The 20,415-nt window shown below is 30.5% G+C and overlaps 1 protein-coding gene across 1 annotated transcript; it reads left to right on the forward strand.

The window, feature by feature from the left end:
* The first annotated feature begins 2,075 nt into the window (after positions 1-2,075).
* Positions 2,076-3,126, forward strand: LOC101206953 (dof zinc finger protein DOF1.2). The gene has a single exon (XM_004148778.3). It carries the CDS (start codon positions 2,131-2,133, stop codon positions 2,875-2,877), a length of 747 nt encoding a protein of 248 aa, XP_004148826.2. The 5' UTR covers positions 2,076-2,130; the 3' UTR covers positions 2,878-3,126.
* Positions 3,127-20,415: the final 17,289 nt, after the last annotated feature.

Consider the following 20,415-nt stretch of genomic DNA (forward strand, 5'->3'; position numbering starts at 1 on the left):
ACATACATAATTGTTTTTAAAATAGGGATGTGAACTCGAAAAAAACTATTGAAAATAAGTCCCTGGGTTTGTATGACCCATCTGCCACATGTCACCATCTCAATGATTATGGACAGATATTCCATTATTATATTCATAATCAGTATTTTAAGAAATTATTAAAATCTAATCTCTAATTTTACTTCAATATTTAGGAATTCGAGGATTAGTTTAATGATAAATTTGTAAAGTCAACCATAATAACAGCCCCCTTAGAAAATTATTGGGCAATAATTAATAGGAGAAACTTTTAAAAATATAAAAAAAATTTATAAAAAAATGAAAGAAGAGAAAGGAGTGTGACCAAGAGAGTCGTGTGAAGGGGCAACCTAGGATTAAATAACTTAATTAAAAGTTATATAAGTAAGAAGATTAAAGTCCATTTAATTTTACTAATACAAAGTACAAACTAAGATACGCCACGTAACCCGTTTCATCACGTGCATTGCAACATGCTCTATTACGATTGCATGTAAATAAAATAAAATAAATAATGCGTATTCCTAAATCCTAATATTTCTCCTTAAATCCACCACCGAAATGCACACTGTTTCACTCCCATTCCTGCCGACCATCTTTCCCTCCAAATTACCCTTCTACCCTTCTACCCTTCTCTTAAATTTCTCTATACACCCCTAAACTTGGACTACTATTTCCTTTTCTTAATTCTTATTTCCATACATCCCTCATTTATTATTCACATCACATACTCATCATATTTCTATTAAATTATACAAAAAAAAGTCATGAAATTCAAAATTATCCGATATCGAACTTCTACCTATTCAATATTTTTTAAAAAGTAAAACATTAATATTTTCATCCATACTTAACTATGATCCTTAAGAAAGTAATGTTGATCCGTGTATAAGTGGTTGAACTAAATAAAATTATGGATATATATACATCAAATTCACTGTATCACTGTGGTTGGTGTGATTTTATGAACTCATTTAATTGATTTATGACTTATATTGATATATTGTCCTATCAAAATTTAATTTCAAATAGTTGTCTTTTACATAATGCATGAGGATGCAATAATATTTAATTAAGACACCAAAAATTAGTTGTATTAATTGAGATTGATGGGTCAAGTCCTTATTTTGCATAAATAAATAACTAAACTAATAATTATGTTCCCAAACTTAAGTTGAAATGTTAATTTTTTTTTTTTTTTTAACTAGCTAGTTTTTAGAATAGAAAATAGTTTAAGAATATAAGGCATGCATATGATCAAAACTATTAGTCAAAATCACTCTAAAAAATTAAAAGGGCGAAATATTAATTAAAAGATTAATTTATTAGTAAACAAAATTTAAAATTTGCAGCGCTTATAAGTTATGTAATACTTGGATGACAATCTAATTGCATTTTTAATAATAATAAAAGAAGATTGAACAAGAACTAGAAATTGAATTGATATTCACATGATTGAGTTGAATATTTAAATTAACTAAATAAAAACAACTTAGTTAATTGCTCTTCTTGTTCAAAGTTGCATTTATTGTTAGGGAAAATAATTAAAAGATTTATGGAAACATAGATGAACAAAAAGAAGGAAAGTAATTTGGAAAGCAATTGGTTTTGATCTAGAAGGGTGGCCGAGGATATAGGAGTCATTTTAATACACAAAATTTCAACGACTAGCAAGTGAGGTTTGACTAATCAAACATCAATCACTCTCAAATAATATATGGTATCCAATGAAAAGAAGGCACGTGGGACCGTCATGCCACGCTCATTCCGCCTCTTAAACAGCTTCAACCTCATGATCTCACAGATTATATGGAGAAAAATACTTCCATCCATTTTGGACCCTATTTATTTCTGTAAATTTCATCAAATTCATCCATCTTAATATATGATAATTAATAAAATGATTTTAATGAATATAAATTTTAAATGTATGTAAACGGTTGATTTAATAATATAGTTTAAAATTGCACACACACGCTCACACCCTTCCTTCGTCCTAACGACTCTCCAACCGCCCACGTTTCTCTTCACACCCATCTTCACTCTACATAATACCCTTCTCCCCCATCTTCACATCCCCCACTATTCTCTCTCTTCTCTCTCTTTCTCATCATGTTCTCTCCACCAATGTCCGACCACCAACAACTCCCTCCTCCTCCCCCGCCATTCCCCTCCCATCTACAACGCAAATGGAAACCCCATCTCGAAGCAGCCCCAAATTGCCCCCGCTGCGCCTCCACAAACACTAAATTCTGCTATTACAACAACTACAGCCTCTCCCAACCCAGATACTTCTGTAAATCCTGTCGCCGCTACTGGACCAAAGGCGGCTCCCTCCGCAACGTCCCCGTCGGTGGTGGCTGCCGCAAGAGCCGCCGTGCCAAGTCCTCAAAATCCTCCGCCATCTCCCGTCCTTCAAAACCCGACCTTTCTTCCCAAACCACCGACTCCTCCTCCTCTGCCTCCGATATCGATCTCGCCGCTGTGTTCGCCCGATTTTTGAACAGTGAGCCTCAGACGTTGACTAGCTCGCCGGAATCGGTTGACCCATTGGAGATTTCCGAGATCTTCTTGGAAGGTCTCTCAGATATGCTATTGGACGATGAAAATCAAAGGGAAGAAGAAAAACAGGGGATCCCGGGAAGTTACGAGAATGTTTCATTTGGGTTAGAAACAGAGTTGGGGATTGATGAAGAAGTATGGGCGTCACCAGAAATGCAAGAACAAGTTCAAGAATTGGACTCATTTTCTTGCAATTACTATGCGAATGACTTGCGGGTTTCTGATCAGTTCTGTCAAGTGGGAGATAACTGGAGCTCATTCGACTTTGCAGCCGTAAATAATGTCGAATATTTTTAATATATATCGTTACATTCATATACATTTTTCATATTCTTCTGTGAAAGAAATTTATATAAACATATATATATATATATATAGTCGATACTAAGAAATTTCGATGGTGGATCAAAATTACATGGGAATCCAAATTGTTACATTGAAACCTATATGTTAAAATAAAATTTAAGTTTAGTGCAAGTGAAGAGGTATTTGTGATTTATGACACAATCGTTCATCAAATACGAATTTTCATTAAATTTTGAAGAATCATTGCTTGGCTTATATATTCTGCGATTGTAACCCTGCAACTATAAAAGGGAATGAAAAAGTCAAAGTTTGATTTGGCAAGAAATTAGAGAAGTGAAGAAGATTTTTTATTCTTTTTCTATATATCAACACACACAGCTTAATGAAGACGAAGAGTGGAAAAAAAGAAAGATAAATATTTAATATATATATGTATGTATGTAAGTCTGTTCTGCCAAGAATTTATAGTTCATCTCAATCATATAGGAACAACAATTTTTGGGTAATTTCATTGGGTTAACCTATAACAATAAACTCGCATATTTCTTACAACCAAGGCAGATTCGAGGAAGGTTGGATTAGTTTTTTAGGGAGAAATTTAATTTTTAGTCTAATATAACAATAAACTTAATTCATTCACTGTTTTTTTTAAATATATAACTCTAAATCGTGGCAGTTAAACTGTTTAGTTATAATAATATCAAGTCTTGCTCAAATGTAAACTTCCATTACTACAAGCTAACCATGGAATGATTTTGTGAAAACGCATTTAATAGTAACACAAATGTTGTTCTACTGTTCTTTTTCTTTAAATTTTGATCTTTGCAAATTTGTAAATAAAAACTTAATTAAGGGTGATTTGGTGAAGTAATTTGCAATATCTTTTGAGAGCATTTGGGGACTAACATGAGATTAAATGAGATGAGTTTTAAAACCCAACTAACTGTTTCTTTAAAATTTATAAAGAAAATTTACACAGGAACTCAATCCCTAATCTCATCCTCTCGCTTTGTCTTGCGAACATCTCCAATTGCATTTCTGATTTTTACTATCTAGATCTATTTAATTGTTCAAAAGCATTTTTTTTTATATTTTTTCTATTGGATAATTGGAGTGAGATCTAATAAAAGGTGAATGGTGTTGTCTAATTTGTTCAAAGTAGTGCTTTATTTTAATATTGAGGGTGGATTTTGTGGCTAGTACTGACAAGATATGTTAGGATTTTTCAAGAGAAATAAAACTTTTGCTATAGCTTCTGCTAGGTGCCATTATGATTTTTAACGTCTTGAACAAAAAGAAATTATAGAGGGTTAAAATCTTAAACGTGTCACACATTTTTTTCCATTTTATAGATATCATTTTTTTTTCTTTTGTCTTTATAGGAACTCAACTATATTCTTTTTATTATACATTAGTAAATTTGAAAAAAAATTGAAATTTCATGTAATGGCTAATCGATTATAATTGATTCAAATATAAAGTGAATGAAGTGAAACATTAAGAATTAGTTGACGATAAATACAATTATGCGAGGGAGTACATCAACATCAGTTCACTCTTTTTCTTTTTTATGGATCAGCATAAAATAAATAAATTAACATAGGCTATCATAAACTATTATGAAAAAAGAATTAACCAGTAAAACTAACGTAAACTAAATAAATACAAAAATAATAAATATCACATGAAACATTACAGAAAAGAGAAAGAAATAAACTGATTTTCAAATTTTGTAAAAAGAAAATAGAAGAACTGAATTTGATAAACAAATTATTATCAAAATTAGAGAAACGAGTAGGAAAAAATAAGAAACTTATACTAACAACAACTAAAAAAGAAGTTTTTTTTTTCAAACATTTGATCTAAATTTAGTTTTTATAAATAGAAATAAATTTGGTTGAGAAAATATAAATAATACAAAAAAAGTACTAAAAAGAGAGAATGTGTTTGGAAATTAATAAATAAAGAAAAAAGAAATAAAAGAAAGAAGGGATGGAAAACAAGAAATATATACATATATATATATAAGTATGATAGGTACTAGTGATATCAAATGTATACTAGTATTTCAATGTACCAAGTGTGGTGTGTAAAGTGTGTAGGTATTTTTTTAATTAAAACTTCATGAGTTAATTTTTTTTGTGTCATTCTTACTTACCTACTTTTTAAAACTTATTTGATCAAATCTAAGAAAAAATCTTTAAATTAAATTTCAATTTAATATATTTTTCAAATAACTTGAAATGTTTATTATTTATACTATATATTTACATTATGTGACTTTCATGGATTTTTTTTTACCACAGAATAGAAAATGTTAATTCGTTATTTTATAGGTTAATTGATAGAATGAATACAGGAAAGTATCGATGAGAATATATCAACCTGTTGTAAATTTAAACTTGTATTGATAATTTGATATGGATAGAATTATCGTGTTTGGTGAGATACATGGTGAGTAGTGTGTTAGTGGAGCTCAAACGGTCATCAAAAGCCTAGTGAAACTTGAAAGATAAATCAAGAGAACTTAAAGTGATTAGCTGACTAGGCCGGAGTCATTAGGCGAGAGCTTAATTAGAGTGAGTTTAAAGGACTCATGAGGAGAACCTAATAAAGTTTATAGGACTAAAGTGAGGTTAATGGGAGAACCTAGTAGAGATTATAGGAAAGTTAAATTGAACTAAGTAGAACCCACATAAAGTCAACCCATGAAAAGAATCTAGTAAATCTCGTACAACTGACTCTAAGGAATTTAGCGAAGCTTAGAAAATTCATATGAAGAACTTAGAATGGGACTCATGGAAGAAATCTAGTGGAGCTTAGATGTGAGATCCATTTTTTATTTGGGTAAAAAAGAAAAATTCGGCTAAGTATGGAGAAGTTGGCGTTTGAATAAATCTGCAGAAATGATTAAGATATAATTTTTTTTATGGTTAAGTATATGTTTTTGGGATTAAGTGGGTAGTTCGCAAAAGAAGTTGTGCTATGAGAAGAGGAAAAGTCTTCGCGTAAGTTAAGAAGTGAAAGTTTTGAGTGTGAATAAGAGTCTTAGGTGGTCTTTGCGAGAAGAACCAAGAGTTTCGAGGAAAAGAAGTCGGTGGGAAAGCCTTAGAGTTTAAGTTCGCGATAAGAGTTATATGCAAGTAAAAGTTGGCTAGTTCACGTGGAAGGTTTTTTTTATAGTAAAAATATAACCACACGATATGGTTATTCGCGAGAAATGTTAAGTGGTTGAAGCTATTTGCGATTTGGATTAGATGGAAAGCAAGTTCTAGCGATAAAAATAAAAATGTCAAATTTGATTTGACAGGGGTTAACGTGTAAGATTAAAGATTTAAGCATGACTATGTTGAATATTAAATTTACAGGTGTGAAGTTTTAAGTAGGAGCTGACAAACTAAGAAGAGTTTATGCATGACTAAATTAGTTTAAGAGCTCTGTAAATAAGAGGATTTGGGTAACTAAGGAGGGGATGATGAGAGTTTTGTTGAAATGTTAAAGTGCTACTGGTTTAGCCACGCGAGAAGATGCTTGCGAGAAGAAGAAAAAGGTCTTCTTTAGTAAAGTTTGGTGACTGTTTTTCTCTCAAATGATTTTATGTTAAAAAAACTTTGTTATGATTTCTCCTCACTGATTTGAAAGAAGAATTCAAATGAGAAAGTTTAAAAGAGATTTCTATGAAAAGTTAAGTTTTCAAGCATGATTTATAATGTTAAAGCTTGATTTGATGACTATGATTTAAATACTATGTTTCTTTGAGATGATGCTAACTTTTATGTGCACACTAAAAGGTCAAGGCCACCATGGTTGAACAACAAGGACAAGTCTGTATGTTCTCGGATCTGTTGTTGATACAGTAGTCTAAATGCGAGGTAATGAGACCAAATATAGAGAACGATTTGGAATCCTTGGCAAAATGAAATGATTTGTTAAGCATAAAAAAAAATTTATGCGAAATGAAGTGATTTGTCAGTATGTTTAAATAATTTGATATTGTTTTTGAGAAAGGATTATGAAAAGGTATTGTGAAAAGTTTTCATAAAACCTCACTAAGTCTTTTAAACTTACGTTTTAAAAATCTCTTCCAGGATTGGATTAGAGAAGAAGGTTGAAGGATTTGCGATGAGGTGATTCAAGACGTTTTGGAAATGGTTAAGCCTTGGTTATTTGGTCAAAGTATTATAATAATGTATAAAACACGTTATTAATAAAATTTACGTTTTGGTTTGTATTTACTTAGCTTGACGTTTCTTTGGCCTTCGTTGCGTTTTGAGTGTTAATAGTTTAAAAGGAGTTGAGAATAAGATTTTGCGATAAGAAAACTTCAAGGTTGTAACAAACTCTCACATATTCCTACTACTTCAACATTATCATCGCAGTACGGTTTGAGATGTGACATTAAAGGACCCATGAAAAGCCGTTAGAGTAATTAGATTTAAAACCAAAAAAGAAATATTGAGAACTTGAGTAGGTGATACGCTTAAACATTAATTGGAGTAATCGCGTAACCATCTATACTAAGTATTAATTCACCGATTCAAATATTTACTAGGGACGATTGTTAACTCAAACAACAATTACACATCATTAGTTTGTATAAAGGATGGAAGTGATGGTTGAAGATACAACTAAAAGCTTTTACTATATATTGTAAACTTTGGACATCAAGGAGTGATTTGACACCACATTATGCATAGGTTGTTTTGGAGATGTAAGGTTAAACTATTTTTTCAATAATACAAATTTAGGAATATTGATTGGACATTATATTAATTGTGTGAGAGTGAGAATTCGTTGTGTTGTAATAGTTGAAAACTCCTAAAATTGGGGATGAAGATTAAGATCTCCTACGAGATGGGAAAATAGAGGGAGAAGGGAAGATCCCAACCTCGTTCTACATATTACTCCAATTATATTATAGGATCCCAAGGAGGGTAGAGAAAGTCAAAAGTGTGATGTCAACAAATCACATGGCTATATCATTCAAAAATAAGATCATAATATAATATAACATAACTAATCTAAGTGTAATGTGAAATATATTTAATGTCACACACAAATATATTTTCTGTTACGTTTCCCTCTCTATACTTCAAATTTTTGTGGCTGCCATCCATTGCTCACACATTCCCCAATCCCCAATCCCCCTCCCCCTCCCCCTCATTCAAGATCTCATATTTTATACAAATTATTCCAAGAGATTCTCATACTTTTCCATCTTCTATCTAACGAGAGAAAGTGTAAAGGTACTCTAATATATTTTACTTCTAAATCTAGCATACCTTCTGGTCAAGTGATGTAAAGATTAAGATCTTCTAAATTCTAGTCCTCCTTTATTTTTTCTCCTACTTTTTAAGATCCTAATCATAATTTTTTATACGAAAAAAAATGATTAGTTCTTCCTATCTTAATCTTGATTTTAGGATATGAATGTCACATTAATTGCAACATGAAATATAATAATTGCTGATTGGAGTAATTTAACTTCGTTTGTGATTTTTCTTTACTCTCTTCGATATGTATTTTGAGCTAAATCTGATTTCAATTTTTTTTTTTTTTTACGTTGGTTTTGTTTTGGTTTTACTCTGTATCAATTTTGTATATTAGTCTTGTGATGTACTTATATTAAATGTATTCGTCGGTTGATATACTTACTACGTGATTTTCATTTTTTTCAAACTTTTATGTCATTCATTATAGTATTATTAAGTATATGAATGATATAACACAATGCACCATTATCAAATAACTCAAGAATATATTAGTAAAGTAAATCATTATCAAGTATATGAATCAAGTTTGCAAGTGTATATCAATAGTGTATCAAGTATATAACTAGAACTTCAAGCATATCAAGTGTATCTAATCAATCAAGTGTATCTAATCAATCAAGCATATAAGTGAAGAATATTAAGTATTTCTGCAGTATATCGGGCGTATCAAGCATGCATCAAGCGTATCAAATTTGTTGAGTGTACCAATGAAGCATAACATTAAGTTTATTAGTAGTGCATCAAACGTATCAAATTCTGAGAAACACATGCCAGTAGACTTGACGAGTCTGATTCACAGGCAGCAGCAAATGTGCATGTAAGTTTATGAAAAATTTTGTTGCAGTTTCTATTTTAATTTTGATCATCTCACAATTTACAACTTGTATTGTGCATAATCAAATGTTGGAACTCCAGTTTCAGCCCACCCTAGAGGGCTCTCAACCACTCTCTAGGGACGAGATATGCGCGGTCGTTTTGGGTAGACGATCGGATTACTAAAAGATCTTGGTTAGGGCCCCAAGCCCAAGTCGTAGAAGAGTTATGTTTTCAATTCTTCCTTCCCCTATGACCAATAGATGGCAATGGAGAGGCTAGCGATTTAAAGGCTAGCCTTGAAAACGCTAACCGCTTCATTGAAGAACAACAAATAAGGGATGATGAGTGTGATCGAAAAATGACAGACCATAACCGACAAATGAAAGAGACTATTCAAAAGGTGGAAGAAAATTATGCACCACAAATGGAAGAGATGAGGAAGATGATCAAGGAAATGAGTCGAGCATAGAGAGGACTATGAACACTTGGAGTACGTATTTTTCAACATTTAATTTGTTTAATTTATCATCTGTGATATATATTTAAATGTACTTTTATGTCATTTTTAGGTTTGACATTCTTTCTTTTAGCATCTACGACTATGTTTTAGATGATAGGTGTATATTTTTTCTCTTAATGTAATTGTTTCAAACAATATGAGCAGCTTAATAAACTACACCATAACACTTTTTCTAGTTCAACAATTATTGATTGGTATGTCCAATCGAACTATTAAGAATAAATTGATATATATATATATATATATATATATATATATATATATATATATATATATATATATATTTGAAAAGATCTAAATGAAATCTTCAATAAATCTACATGCATGTTTAATAAATTTTGAGTTTTATAAGCTTAGGTCCATGTAAAAAAAAAAATCAGAGAAAAATGTCAAAAAGAAAATTTAAGAGTTTATCTTAGGTTAACCTCAATGTTATGATTGGACCCAAAAAATAAAAAAAGATAGGTGGCTATTTTTCATTAGATGAATAAGGTGATTTGCTATTTTTCAATACCACACTCCAAAATTGACTATTTACTCCAATTTCTCTCTTTTTTTTACCCTATGAAAAAACCATTGAATAAAAAAAAAAGATTTATACACCAATACTTAATTAAATAGGTTAAATAACTTAAATTCATTCTTTTTTCCCATGAATATCCTAATAGGATATTACATAAGAATCAAGCCAAAAAGTCTATAATACCAATTAATTTCTAGTTTATTGAAAAGTTTAAAAAATACAAATATGGAAAAATATATATATGGACATATACTTTAAACTAGTTTTTTTCAAAATTTTCAAAAAACACATCACAAAAGAATTTTTTTTTTTTTATTTTCATTCGATTTACAAGATTTTATTTCTTCTCTTAACTTGTGTTGCAAAATTTTCTTTTTACAAATATTGACTTAAAATTTTGAATCTCCAAATTCGGTAAATTGCACAATGCACAATTATTGTACCAAAATTTGGTTTTCATCTTACTCCTTTCGTGTTTTATATATTTATATATATACTAGTTTTATTTCGAATATATAAGATGCAATTTTATATATATTTAAAGCAATTACATATTTAAGGTTGTTATATAATATATATATACATATCATTATATTATAATTTCCCCTAAGTTCTATTAAGATATATATTCCACTTACTTGGTCAAATCTATCCATGTATATTTAATCATTTTTGCAAATATATGTCCTATAATGATAACATGCTCAATAAGGCATGGGTTCGAGTATCATCATTGTTTCTTCGTAGGAACGTCCACGTATCTGATCAATTACTCTTCGCGCTTTGTGAGGGGACATATGTATATATGTTGACCTAAAGCGTATACTTCATATCAATTTTTTTTTTTATTGTTGTGTCATAAGAAAAAGAAAGAATAGTGGAAGAAGAATAAATCGTTTTTCTTTTTTTATTGAACATATTTGTTCATTTTGATCACTTTATGATGTTTTATCATACTAATTTCTACTCTACCTTCTCCAAATTCATTCTCGAGATAACTCCATTTTAAGCAATGATGTTGAGGCAAATTGTAAAATTCAGCCTTAAAGCATAATAGTTATTGTAACTTCTACATTTAAAGTTAAATATTGGTTTGAAGAAGTTTATAGTGTAATACTCCAATTTTAAGAGTAGTTAGAAGAATGGACTGAAATGACGTTGAAATTATAGGAAGTGGAAGTGATAAGAAATGTAGTAGTTATGAAGATATGATTGAAATTTAGTTATTTGTAAAATAAGGGTCATAAATCTGACTAAAAAGGAATGGAGAGGCTGAAGTCCCAATAGCTCTTAAGGCCCAAACCCAAGTGTTACGACACAGTCTCCTTAAAGCCCAACCTAAAAAGAATGGTATTTGAGAAAGGGGAAAAAGAGTCCTACAAATACAAATACTCCTTTCTTTTTCAAAAGCTTGCAATTTGTTCTGTCCAATTACGAACTTGCAGAAATTAGAGGTACAATGTTGTAATGACGACCTAATATGGAACTTGAACCCATCTACATCTACATCTACGCTTGATGCATATATATGGAACTTCACTTTAACCCATAACCTCCTACGTCAAACATGAATGAACAATCACTACACTCTAAATTCATTCTTACTGGTTTATATGATATACAAACTTTATATTATATAACTTTAATTTTGAATATGATTCAAAATTAAATTATGAAATCTAAAATATTTGAATAAGTTTAAATATTAATTTAATAAAAATTGGATTTATATTAAAAGTGATTGGTTACGGGATAAATTCATACTTGAATATGATTCAATTTAATTTAAATTAAATATAAGATATTAATTTAGCTATCAATTAATTAATAGTTTGTTTAATTAAATCAATTTAAGTAGACGGGAGTTATATGATTTAAATGAAATATTAATTTAATATAATTTAATTATTAATTAATTAATTAATTAATTTAAAATTTCTAATAATTTAATAGTTTTTAAATTAATAGAATCTCATATTCTCTTCCAGTTTTTCTTAATCAATTAAGTCAATGTTTTTTCTCTCTCCAAAAATAGTTTCTCTCTAAACTTTTTCTCTTTTCAATTGGTTCAATTGGTTCTCACAAACCAATCTTATCTTAAAGGATAGGAAGTTCTTCGGCCGGTGGTGTTTCAATTTGAAGTTTTTGTAGATTAAGAGGCATGAAACTATGTAAGTTTTTCTTTCTTTAATCTATAAATAGAAAGCATGCTTAGCCTTCAACTTATAATAAGAAAATTAGTTTCTGTATTATTTTGTTAATGTATTGATATTTTGTGATTTCCAAATTAAATTGAATGATGATTATGTAAAATCTGCCTTTAACTTATAATAAGAAAATTAGTTTCTGTATTATTTTGTTAATGTATTGATATTTTGTGATTTCCAAATTAAATTGAATGATGATTATGTAAAATCTTACTCTGTCTAGGGATTTTATCCCTTCAAAGTGAACTCAAAATTTTCACAATAAAAATGCTTTCATCCTTCTACATCAGTTGGATATCTCAACACATCCTCTATTTGGACTCATTTGTCCTTATCTCATGTCAAACGAGCACTCTTGCAATACAAACAATCGTTATAATCTCGATATCAACAAAAAGTGGCTTAATACCTTGTGCATAATTTTTTTCCTCTGTTAGGATTAACCTTGTATCGAGACTCACCACAAGTTGGACAATATAATATTGCAAATCCCCAATATACTTTCAGTACAATATACAGTCGTACTTATAAGCATGAATAATATCTATTTTTGTTTTTATCATTATTATTATACTCAATCTTCTTTTGATTTTCTTAAAACTTCAATTCGAAAAAAATAGTAAAGGGTGGGGGAATCAAGGACGAGATATGAGAGATTTAATTTTGGAGAAAAGAAAGAATAGTTTTAGGTTTACTGGATGAATTTTTAGAGTCTAATTATCCAAATATAAAAGTGACCACACCATCATTTCATTAAAGAGTTAACAAAATCCTAATGACAAGAATCAAAATAAACTTATTTTAAAAGTTTAGAAACAAAAATAGAACAAGGTACAAAGTTTAGGACCAAATTAATAGGATTTAAATCAATATATAGTTATTCTAAACACATGATAAGCCCTAGATTGGATGCATAGCTAGCATTAAGGAAGTTTTAGTTTCTCTTAGGCGTCAAATGTCATCTCAACTCGATATCTCGACATCTCTCTCACCTAATTAGTCGCATCTCCTCTCAAGTTTGGGAGGACAAATTCTAGGAGGGGCGTGACAATAATATATAAAGAAGGTTGGGTGTGTGTCTTATTCATAAGAGTGAAACTTTTCTTACCGTTGCAATCTAATATATCGTGATGCAATCTTATGATTGCAAGACAAGTTGTGTCTATAGATATAATCTTCATAAGCAAGTACATTCTTCACAAGTTGTTTGTAAATACATGTAAGTCAAAATTAAAGTTTGTTTTATGTTTGTAATAATTCTTACTTTTATCTTCCTAAATATCATCACTCTTCCAATGAATAATTTGTTATTTGTTTTTTATCTAATCCATAAACCAAGTCGGATCCCTCGCCGGCCAGTGAAAAAGTGAGATCCCTAGTTCACGTTTTGATCTTAACCCTTTAAGGAAGCTACTCACCTGTAGTCTTTTAATTAAGAACTACGATTCCAAAAGGTATTTGTAAACTAGAAGTCGAAAGAAATTAGTAAAATAGTTTAGGTATACAACCTTTTTGTTGAAAGGTGTTCATATATTGAGAGTGGAGTGTCAAAATACTCGAAGCATATCTTCTTTAAGGATAATTACGTTTAGCTGATCACCACAACCTAAAATGAGAGAAAATCAGTCTTTTTCCAACCCTCAACTTCTAATTTAATACTTTGGTGGTTAATTTGTTTGTGTTTAGAATTGTTGTGCAACTTGGCCTCCTCACTGCTTTATTATTTTATTTTTCTAACAAATGTGTTGTTCTTGCCGTTATCTCTTTTATTATTTGTAATCTTATGCCAGATTTTTATTGTTTATTAAATTTCACCAACAAAAGTTGATGTTATCAACAAATATTGCTACTGCTAGGTACTATCTATAACTATAATCACAAAGCACAATGGTGTGTGTGAACAGAACTTTTATTAGACGGCTTGATATCTACATTCACACACAAATTTTCTATCACTTTTTATTCATATACATTTATATATGTTTTTATTTTTCCTTTCACTGTTCGAAGAGGAGAAAAAAGAGTTGATATTAAGTTTTTTCTTATTCACAATTGACTTCTTAATATTTTAAATTATTATAAAGTATATTGTATAATTTCATTTCAAACTCAGTTAGAGTTGTCTTTGATATAACCTACTTTTAATTTATTATTCATTTAATGAAAACTTTATTATGTTAATGTGTATGGTCTTTTCAAAAATATAACAAACTGACAAAATATTTACATTATAGAACAATTTTGAAAACGAAAAAAGCCTACAGATGGAAAATACCAAAAATATCTTAGTCAACACCCAATTAATTGATCACACATGCACGTGTAATTCTTCTTCTAAACGATCATGATACGCGATCCTGTAGGTAGTATCAACATGGTCGTATAGTTTTTTTAACGATAAAAAAATGTTTCAAATATAAACGATCGTATTGACTATGCTAAAGAATCGTATAGATCATATCCACATGATGGTGTGGTTCTTTTTAAACAATGGAAAAAGATCGTGTTGACCATCTTAAATGATCGTGTTGACCAAGTAAACGATCGTTTAGATCATATCAAAGTGACGATACTTAAACAACCTTGATATTATTCTGGTAGATTAGTTGGAAGAAAGAAAGAGAAGATGAAGAAAGAAAGAAAACGAAGATGAACTGAAAAAATTTGGAAGAGAACATGAATAAATCGTAAAGAAAAAGAAAAAAGAAGTGACGAATCGTCTACAATATCAGAAACAAATCTGAAATTTATGAAAATATATTACCTGTTTCATGAAGTTTTTGTTTTCGTTACACATGTCGTAAATATTTTGGTGTTTTGTTATATTTATGAAAATTGTAACGTATAACCATTTTTTAAAATTTTAGACAAGGTTGTATGTATACAAAAAGAAAAAAGAAAAAACAAGAATCCAATTTACAAATAAGAATATTCTAGAGAAGACATGCAAGTTTGTGAATAATATAATTAGAGAAATAGTCAACATAATTTGATTGCCCTAATCCCATTTAATATTTGTAATTAAAATAGGAAATTGAAAATTATGGAATCATATTGACAAATTAAAACAAATTAAAGATGGTTCCAGTAATGAATGGTTTAGCTAAAACTAAATTTTAGTTTTTTTAAAGCTATATAAAAATGTAATGAATTGTATTATCCCTTCCTATTGCATCATGTAATTTGAAAGAATTAAGCTTAATTAACAAATAATTGAAAATCCCTCAAATATGTAGCGATTCACTTCGTCACTATCTACGTAGATGCATACGCAATTGTTTTAGTTTATAATTGATCAAAGTGTAAGTTTAACCCTTCCTTGATTAAAATACTCACATAATTATATTATAATCCATTTTCTTCTTCTTCTTCTTCTTCTTCCTTTTTTTTTTTTTCTTTTTAAGTTTGTCGGCAAAACTAAAATATGTTCCATACTTATCTTCGTAATTTTGAATCTCTTACATCCTTTTATGATACTAACATTTTCAGAATAGTTATTCTTTAAAAAATAAAAACAAATTTTGGTAGTTGGATTTAGTTCATTGATTGCATTAATTTATTTTACTTTGATCTAAAAAAACACATTAGTTGCTTGAGTGGTGGCATGGGTCAAGCTCTACCACAACAATATATAATCTATACTTCCTTTTTATGATTAAATTTCATTATAGTTCTTTCCGTTTTTAGATTGCGATACTACTTTAATAAATTTTTATCTCTTTTCGTTTCAATAAATTTAGTCTCTGTCATTTTGAAAAACTCAAATTTAATACTTATAGTTTGACACAACTTCATACAAAGTCTTTTTATATATATATATATATAGTAAAGGACTAAATTTTTAATTTTATATAAAACTATATTTAAGAACTCTCAACTTGCAATGGAGTTAAACTAGAGCGTCATTTTAGCCTATAAACTTATTAATCATTTTATTCTATCGTACTTTTCTACGTTTTGGGACATTTTCAAATATAGCAAAATGAATCAAAAGTGTATCAGCAGAACCACATCCTATCATACATGTCTCAGCTAAATGATCTTATCCTAAGAAAGTACTTCATAGTTCCTAAATCCTTGATTTCAAACTTAAACCTCATCTTCTTCTTTAGTTGAACGATCTCATCAGTATCATCCCCAAATAGCACAACGTCATCAACATATAGACAATCAATACTGCAATTTTTCCTGCCTTTGAGACTTTGGTGAACAAGGTGTGATCGAGTGCTCTTGATTGTACCCGTGAGACTTGATGAAAGTGGAAAATATGTCAAACCACGCTCTTGGTGATTGTTTCAACCCGTATAAGGACTTCCAAAGCTTGCAAACCTGATTATTAAATTGAGCTTCAAATCCTGGAGGCAAACAAATGTACACTTCCTCTTTTAGATCCACATTCAAGAATGCATTTTTAGCATCAAGTTGATATAAGGGCCAAGCTTTATTTACTTCAGAAGGCAGCAAAACTCTAATTAATAGTGTTCAAATTTGCAACACGAGAAAAAGTCTCATAATAGTTAATCTTATAAGTCTGGGTGAACCCTTTTGCAACTAGTTTAGCCTTATGTTTGTCAATTGTACCATCTGCTATGTACTTGAGTGTAAACACTCATTTGCATCCAATAGTCTTGTGTCCCTTAAGGAGTGTGTAGAGATCCTAGGTCTTGTTTTTTTTCTAGGCTCTCAATTCTTCCATGACAGTAGCTTTCCACCTCGAACACTCTAAGACAAGGTGGATACTCTTAGGTATTGTGGTAGAGTCAAGGTTGGCAGTAAAAGCTCTGAACTATGGTGAAAGATTCTCGTGTGATGCATAATTAGATATGGAGTGCTTTGTACATGACCTAGTAGTTTTCCTCAATGCAATAGGAAGATCAAGAGATGGATTATACAAATTACTAGGATTTCCTGAATGGTTTGACTTAGTTTCATTTTTAGTATGTTTAGCAACAACCTCATTCTCATCAATCTTGTCCTCTTTATTTATAATGACCTTATCAATACTGCAATGCTCACCCAAATCTTTCAAAACAGCTGTCTCGGACCTATCATTCTCACTCATTTCGTTATTATTATGTGAGTTAATGGAATCAATCATAGATTGATCTCTTATTGGTTCAAAATCCTAGACGGAAGCTGTTTGAACAACAGAAGGTAAAATACTTGAGGAAATAGGTATTTTATATATTTATAGTTCGGGTACCAAAACAAAAATGCCACAATATAAAATCTCTTTCAGAACTAGTAAAGTAGGAAGATAAAATACTCGTCCTAGAAATGCTATTAAAGGAGGCACCATCATCAAGCAAGTAAAGTCCTCTACTGTACCGAGTAGTACCAACCATCCTCCCCAAACTCAAGTCCTGAAAAGAAATAGAATCAAGTAAGATTGTTGTTTTGCAGTATAATTCATGAACAATCTTGCTAATTGACAGAAGATTATATGAAATTTGTAGCACATGCAACACATTGTGTAATGATAACCCGTCAAAAGAAGAAATTTGTCCTTTTTCGACAATGGGAGCCAAGAACCAATCATCAACTATTATCTTCTCATTCCCAACACATGGAATGTAGAACATAAAGTGTTTAGAGGAACCAGTTAAATGATTTGTGTCATCAGAGTCCAGGATCCAAAAGTTATTACTATCAATACTAATGAGACTAAAGGATTAAGGTATACCTGACTAAACAATAGCTCCAAGTGTGGTTAGACTAGCAGTGTCACTCACATAAGCTCGTCCTGTGTTTTGTTTATTGGTAGAAGATTATCTTTTACCTCCTAGAAGATGACCATGCAATTTCCAGTATTGCTCCTTAGTATGTCATTGTTTCTTGCAGTGTTCACAAAACGAATATATGTTTTCCACTATTCTTTTCTCCATCATGATCAGGGGTCTTCACACTAAAGGCAATGGAATCAATAGCGAGGGTTGAAAGAATACTCATGGCACTTGTAAGATCCTTCTCATGACGAAATTCCATCAGAGAGGGAATAGGTCTCTGGCTCAGTATAAGCCCTCGAACAATATCAAACTTCAAGTGGGGACTAGCAAGAAAGTCATAGATTCTGTCAATTTCTTTAATCCTTGAGTGTTGTACACCATCACTAGGGCAATTCTAGAAATTTTCCTGCATGTATCTATTTTCTGCCACATAAGAGAGAGTTTGTTAAAATAATATGTCACATCCATTGTCCTCTATTTGTATTTTTGGATATGTTTCCACATAGTATAAAGCTAAGAGGCATTCTGACGCTTGGAGTAAAGTGTTTAGACTGTGTCCCAAATATCTTTGGTTGTTGCAGCATACAATAATGGCTTGCCAATATGGAGTTCCATATTGTTGATCAATATGGATCAAAGAAGAGAGTCATATCTCTTTCAGTACTGTTCCTAATGGTCACCCTCAGAAAACCAAATTTATGGCATCCTTCAAGGACCATTTTCATTAATTGAGACCATGAGAAATATTTATTGTCGTTCAATTTTTCCCTGAAACATATTTTGTAGATTGTGCCACTAAATATATTAGTCACATAAAAAGATGATAGAAGTGGAGAACGAGGTTATCGAATCTCAAAATACATTGATACATGATTGTTGGATGTCATTCTTAAGGTAGCCTCAATTGCTGCAATCTGTTGTCGAAGCTGCCTTTCCAGTTGTTGTGAGTTATTCCTGAAGAAGAAGAGGAAGTTTGCACGTTAAGGGTTAAGGTTGGAATGTGCCAAAGATTCACCAACCTCAAATGTTGAGTGAATTTTAGGGTTCCTAATATCGGGATGATAACTAATGTCAGTAGATGGTAGGACATACATATTTGATTGCGGAAGCGTGGTGGTCTGCTGAAATTAAGTGGCAGTGCATGAAGCGGCACATGGATAGCAATATAGGCTGCAAAGGAAGAAAAGGGTTGCATAGAAAGCCTGGTCGATGCTGTTTGGGCAAGATGAGTCGGCATGTGGAGGTCCGACGAAGGTGCGTGGGCAACGTTTGACAGTACATACAACAACAAAATCTATAGAATTACGTTGGCCAACATTGTCTGAAGACGACGAAGTCATTCATCCATGGCAACAATGATTTGAACATCGACGACAACAACGATGACAACAACGACACTAATACTGGCAGCTAGTTCATCTGTTTGGTTTCTATCACGAGTTGTATTGTCTAGGGTTTGATCAATGTCATGCTCTGATACCATATTGAAAGTAGAGACAAAGAACACACAATTTTACATGGAAATCCTAATACATGGAGAAAAACCACGATGCAGTTGGTTTTATTGTTTTCTAATAATTCATAAAGATACAAAGAGAAAAAATTTAAAGGTAACACTAACCTAATTAAAAGGATGAAAAATTAGGGCAAAGTAAATCTTAACTACCAATGGACTTTCATCATGACCTGAGCCCACTGTTTCTAACCATATCTATGATAGAATCTAAATTTTTGTTATATTTTGTAAAAGACTTTATCATTTAGAATGTAATCATGTTAATAGCCACAAGGTTTGTGGTCCGAGTTTGCTAGTCTGAAAACAAAATCGATTAAAATTTATTAATTTTGTTGATTAAAAAAATGCTTGAATATGCATAAGAGTCGTTTTCTTAAAATTTATTTGACATTTTTTTAGGTAAAAAAGAAAATTATTAGAAAAAAATAAAAATTGATATATTAAACTTGAAATTGAATATTGTGTGGATATTATTGTTTATGGGTTATAATTATTAATTGAAATTCTTGAACATCTTTTTTGTTAATACTTTGGTATAATATTTATTGGATTTATGAGAACATTGATAGGTATATATCTATGAAAGTTGTGTTCATGCATTATCTTTTTGGAGACGTAATATAATTTGGATACTTTATTTAGGATCACTTGCTTTATTTCAATTTCCTTCCACTTTTAATTACCATTTCTAATCTTTATCACAATTCACAAACAATAAGCTTCTTTTCATATCATTTATATACTTTTTGAAAGAATACATATCAATTTCACTTCCATTTTAATAATGAATTGATTAGTTAAAAGTAAATCTTACCAAAGTAGTATGTAAATTGAAAGAAATGTATTTTATAACAAAGTTTTGAAGATGCGTAAAAAATGAAAACGGTATGAAATTGATTGCATTTGGATTCTTTCAAAAAAACAAAAGAAAAAAAAGGAAGAAAAACT

The sequence above is a fragment of the Cucumis sativus genome, chromosome 6 (assembly GCF_000004075.3).
Source record: "Cucumis sativus cultivar 9930 chromosome 6, Cucumber_9930_V3, whole genome shotgun sequence".
Taxonomy (NCBI): Eukaryota; Viridiplantae; Streptophyta; class Magnoliopsida; order Cucurbitales; family Cucurbitaceae; genus Cucumis; species Cucumis sativus.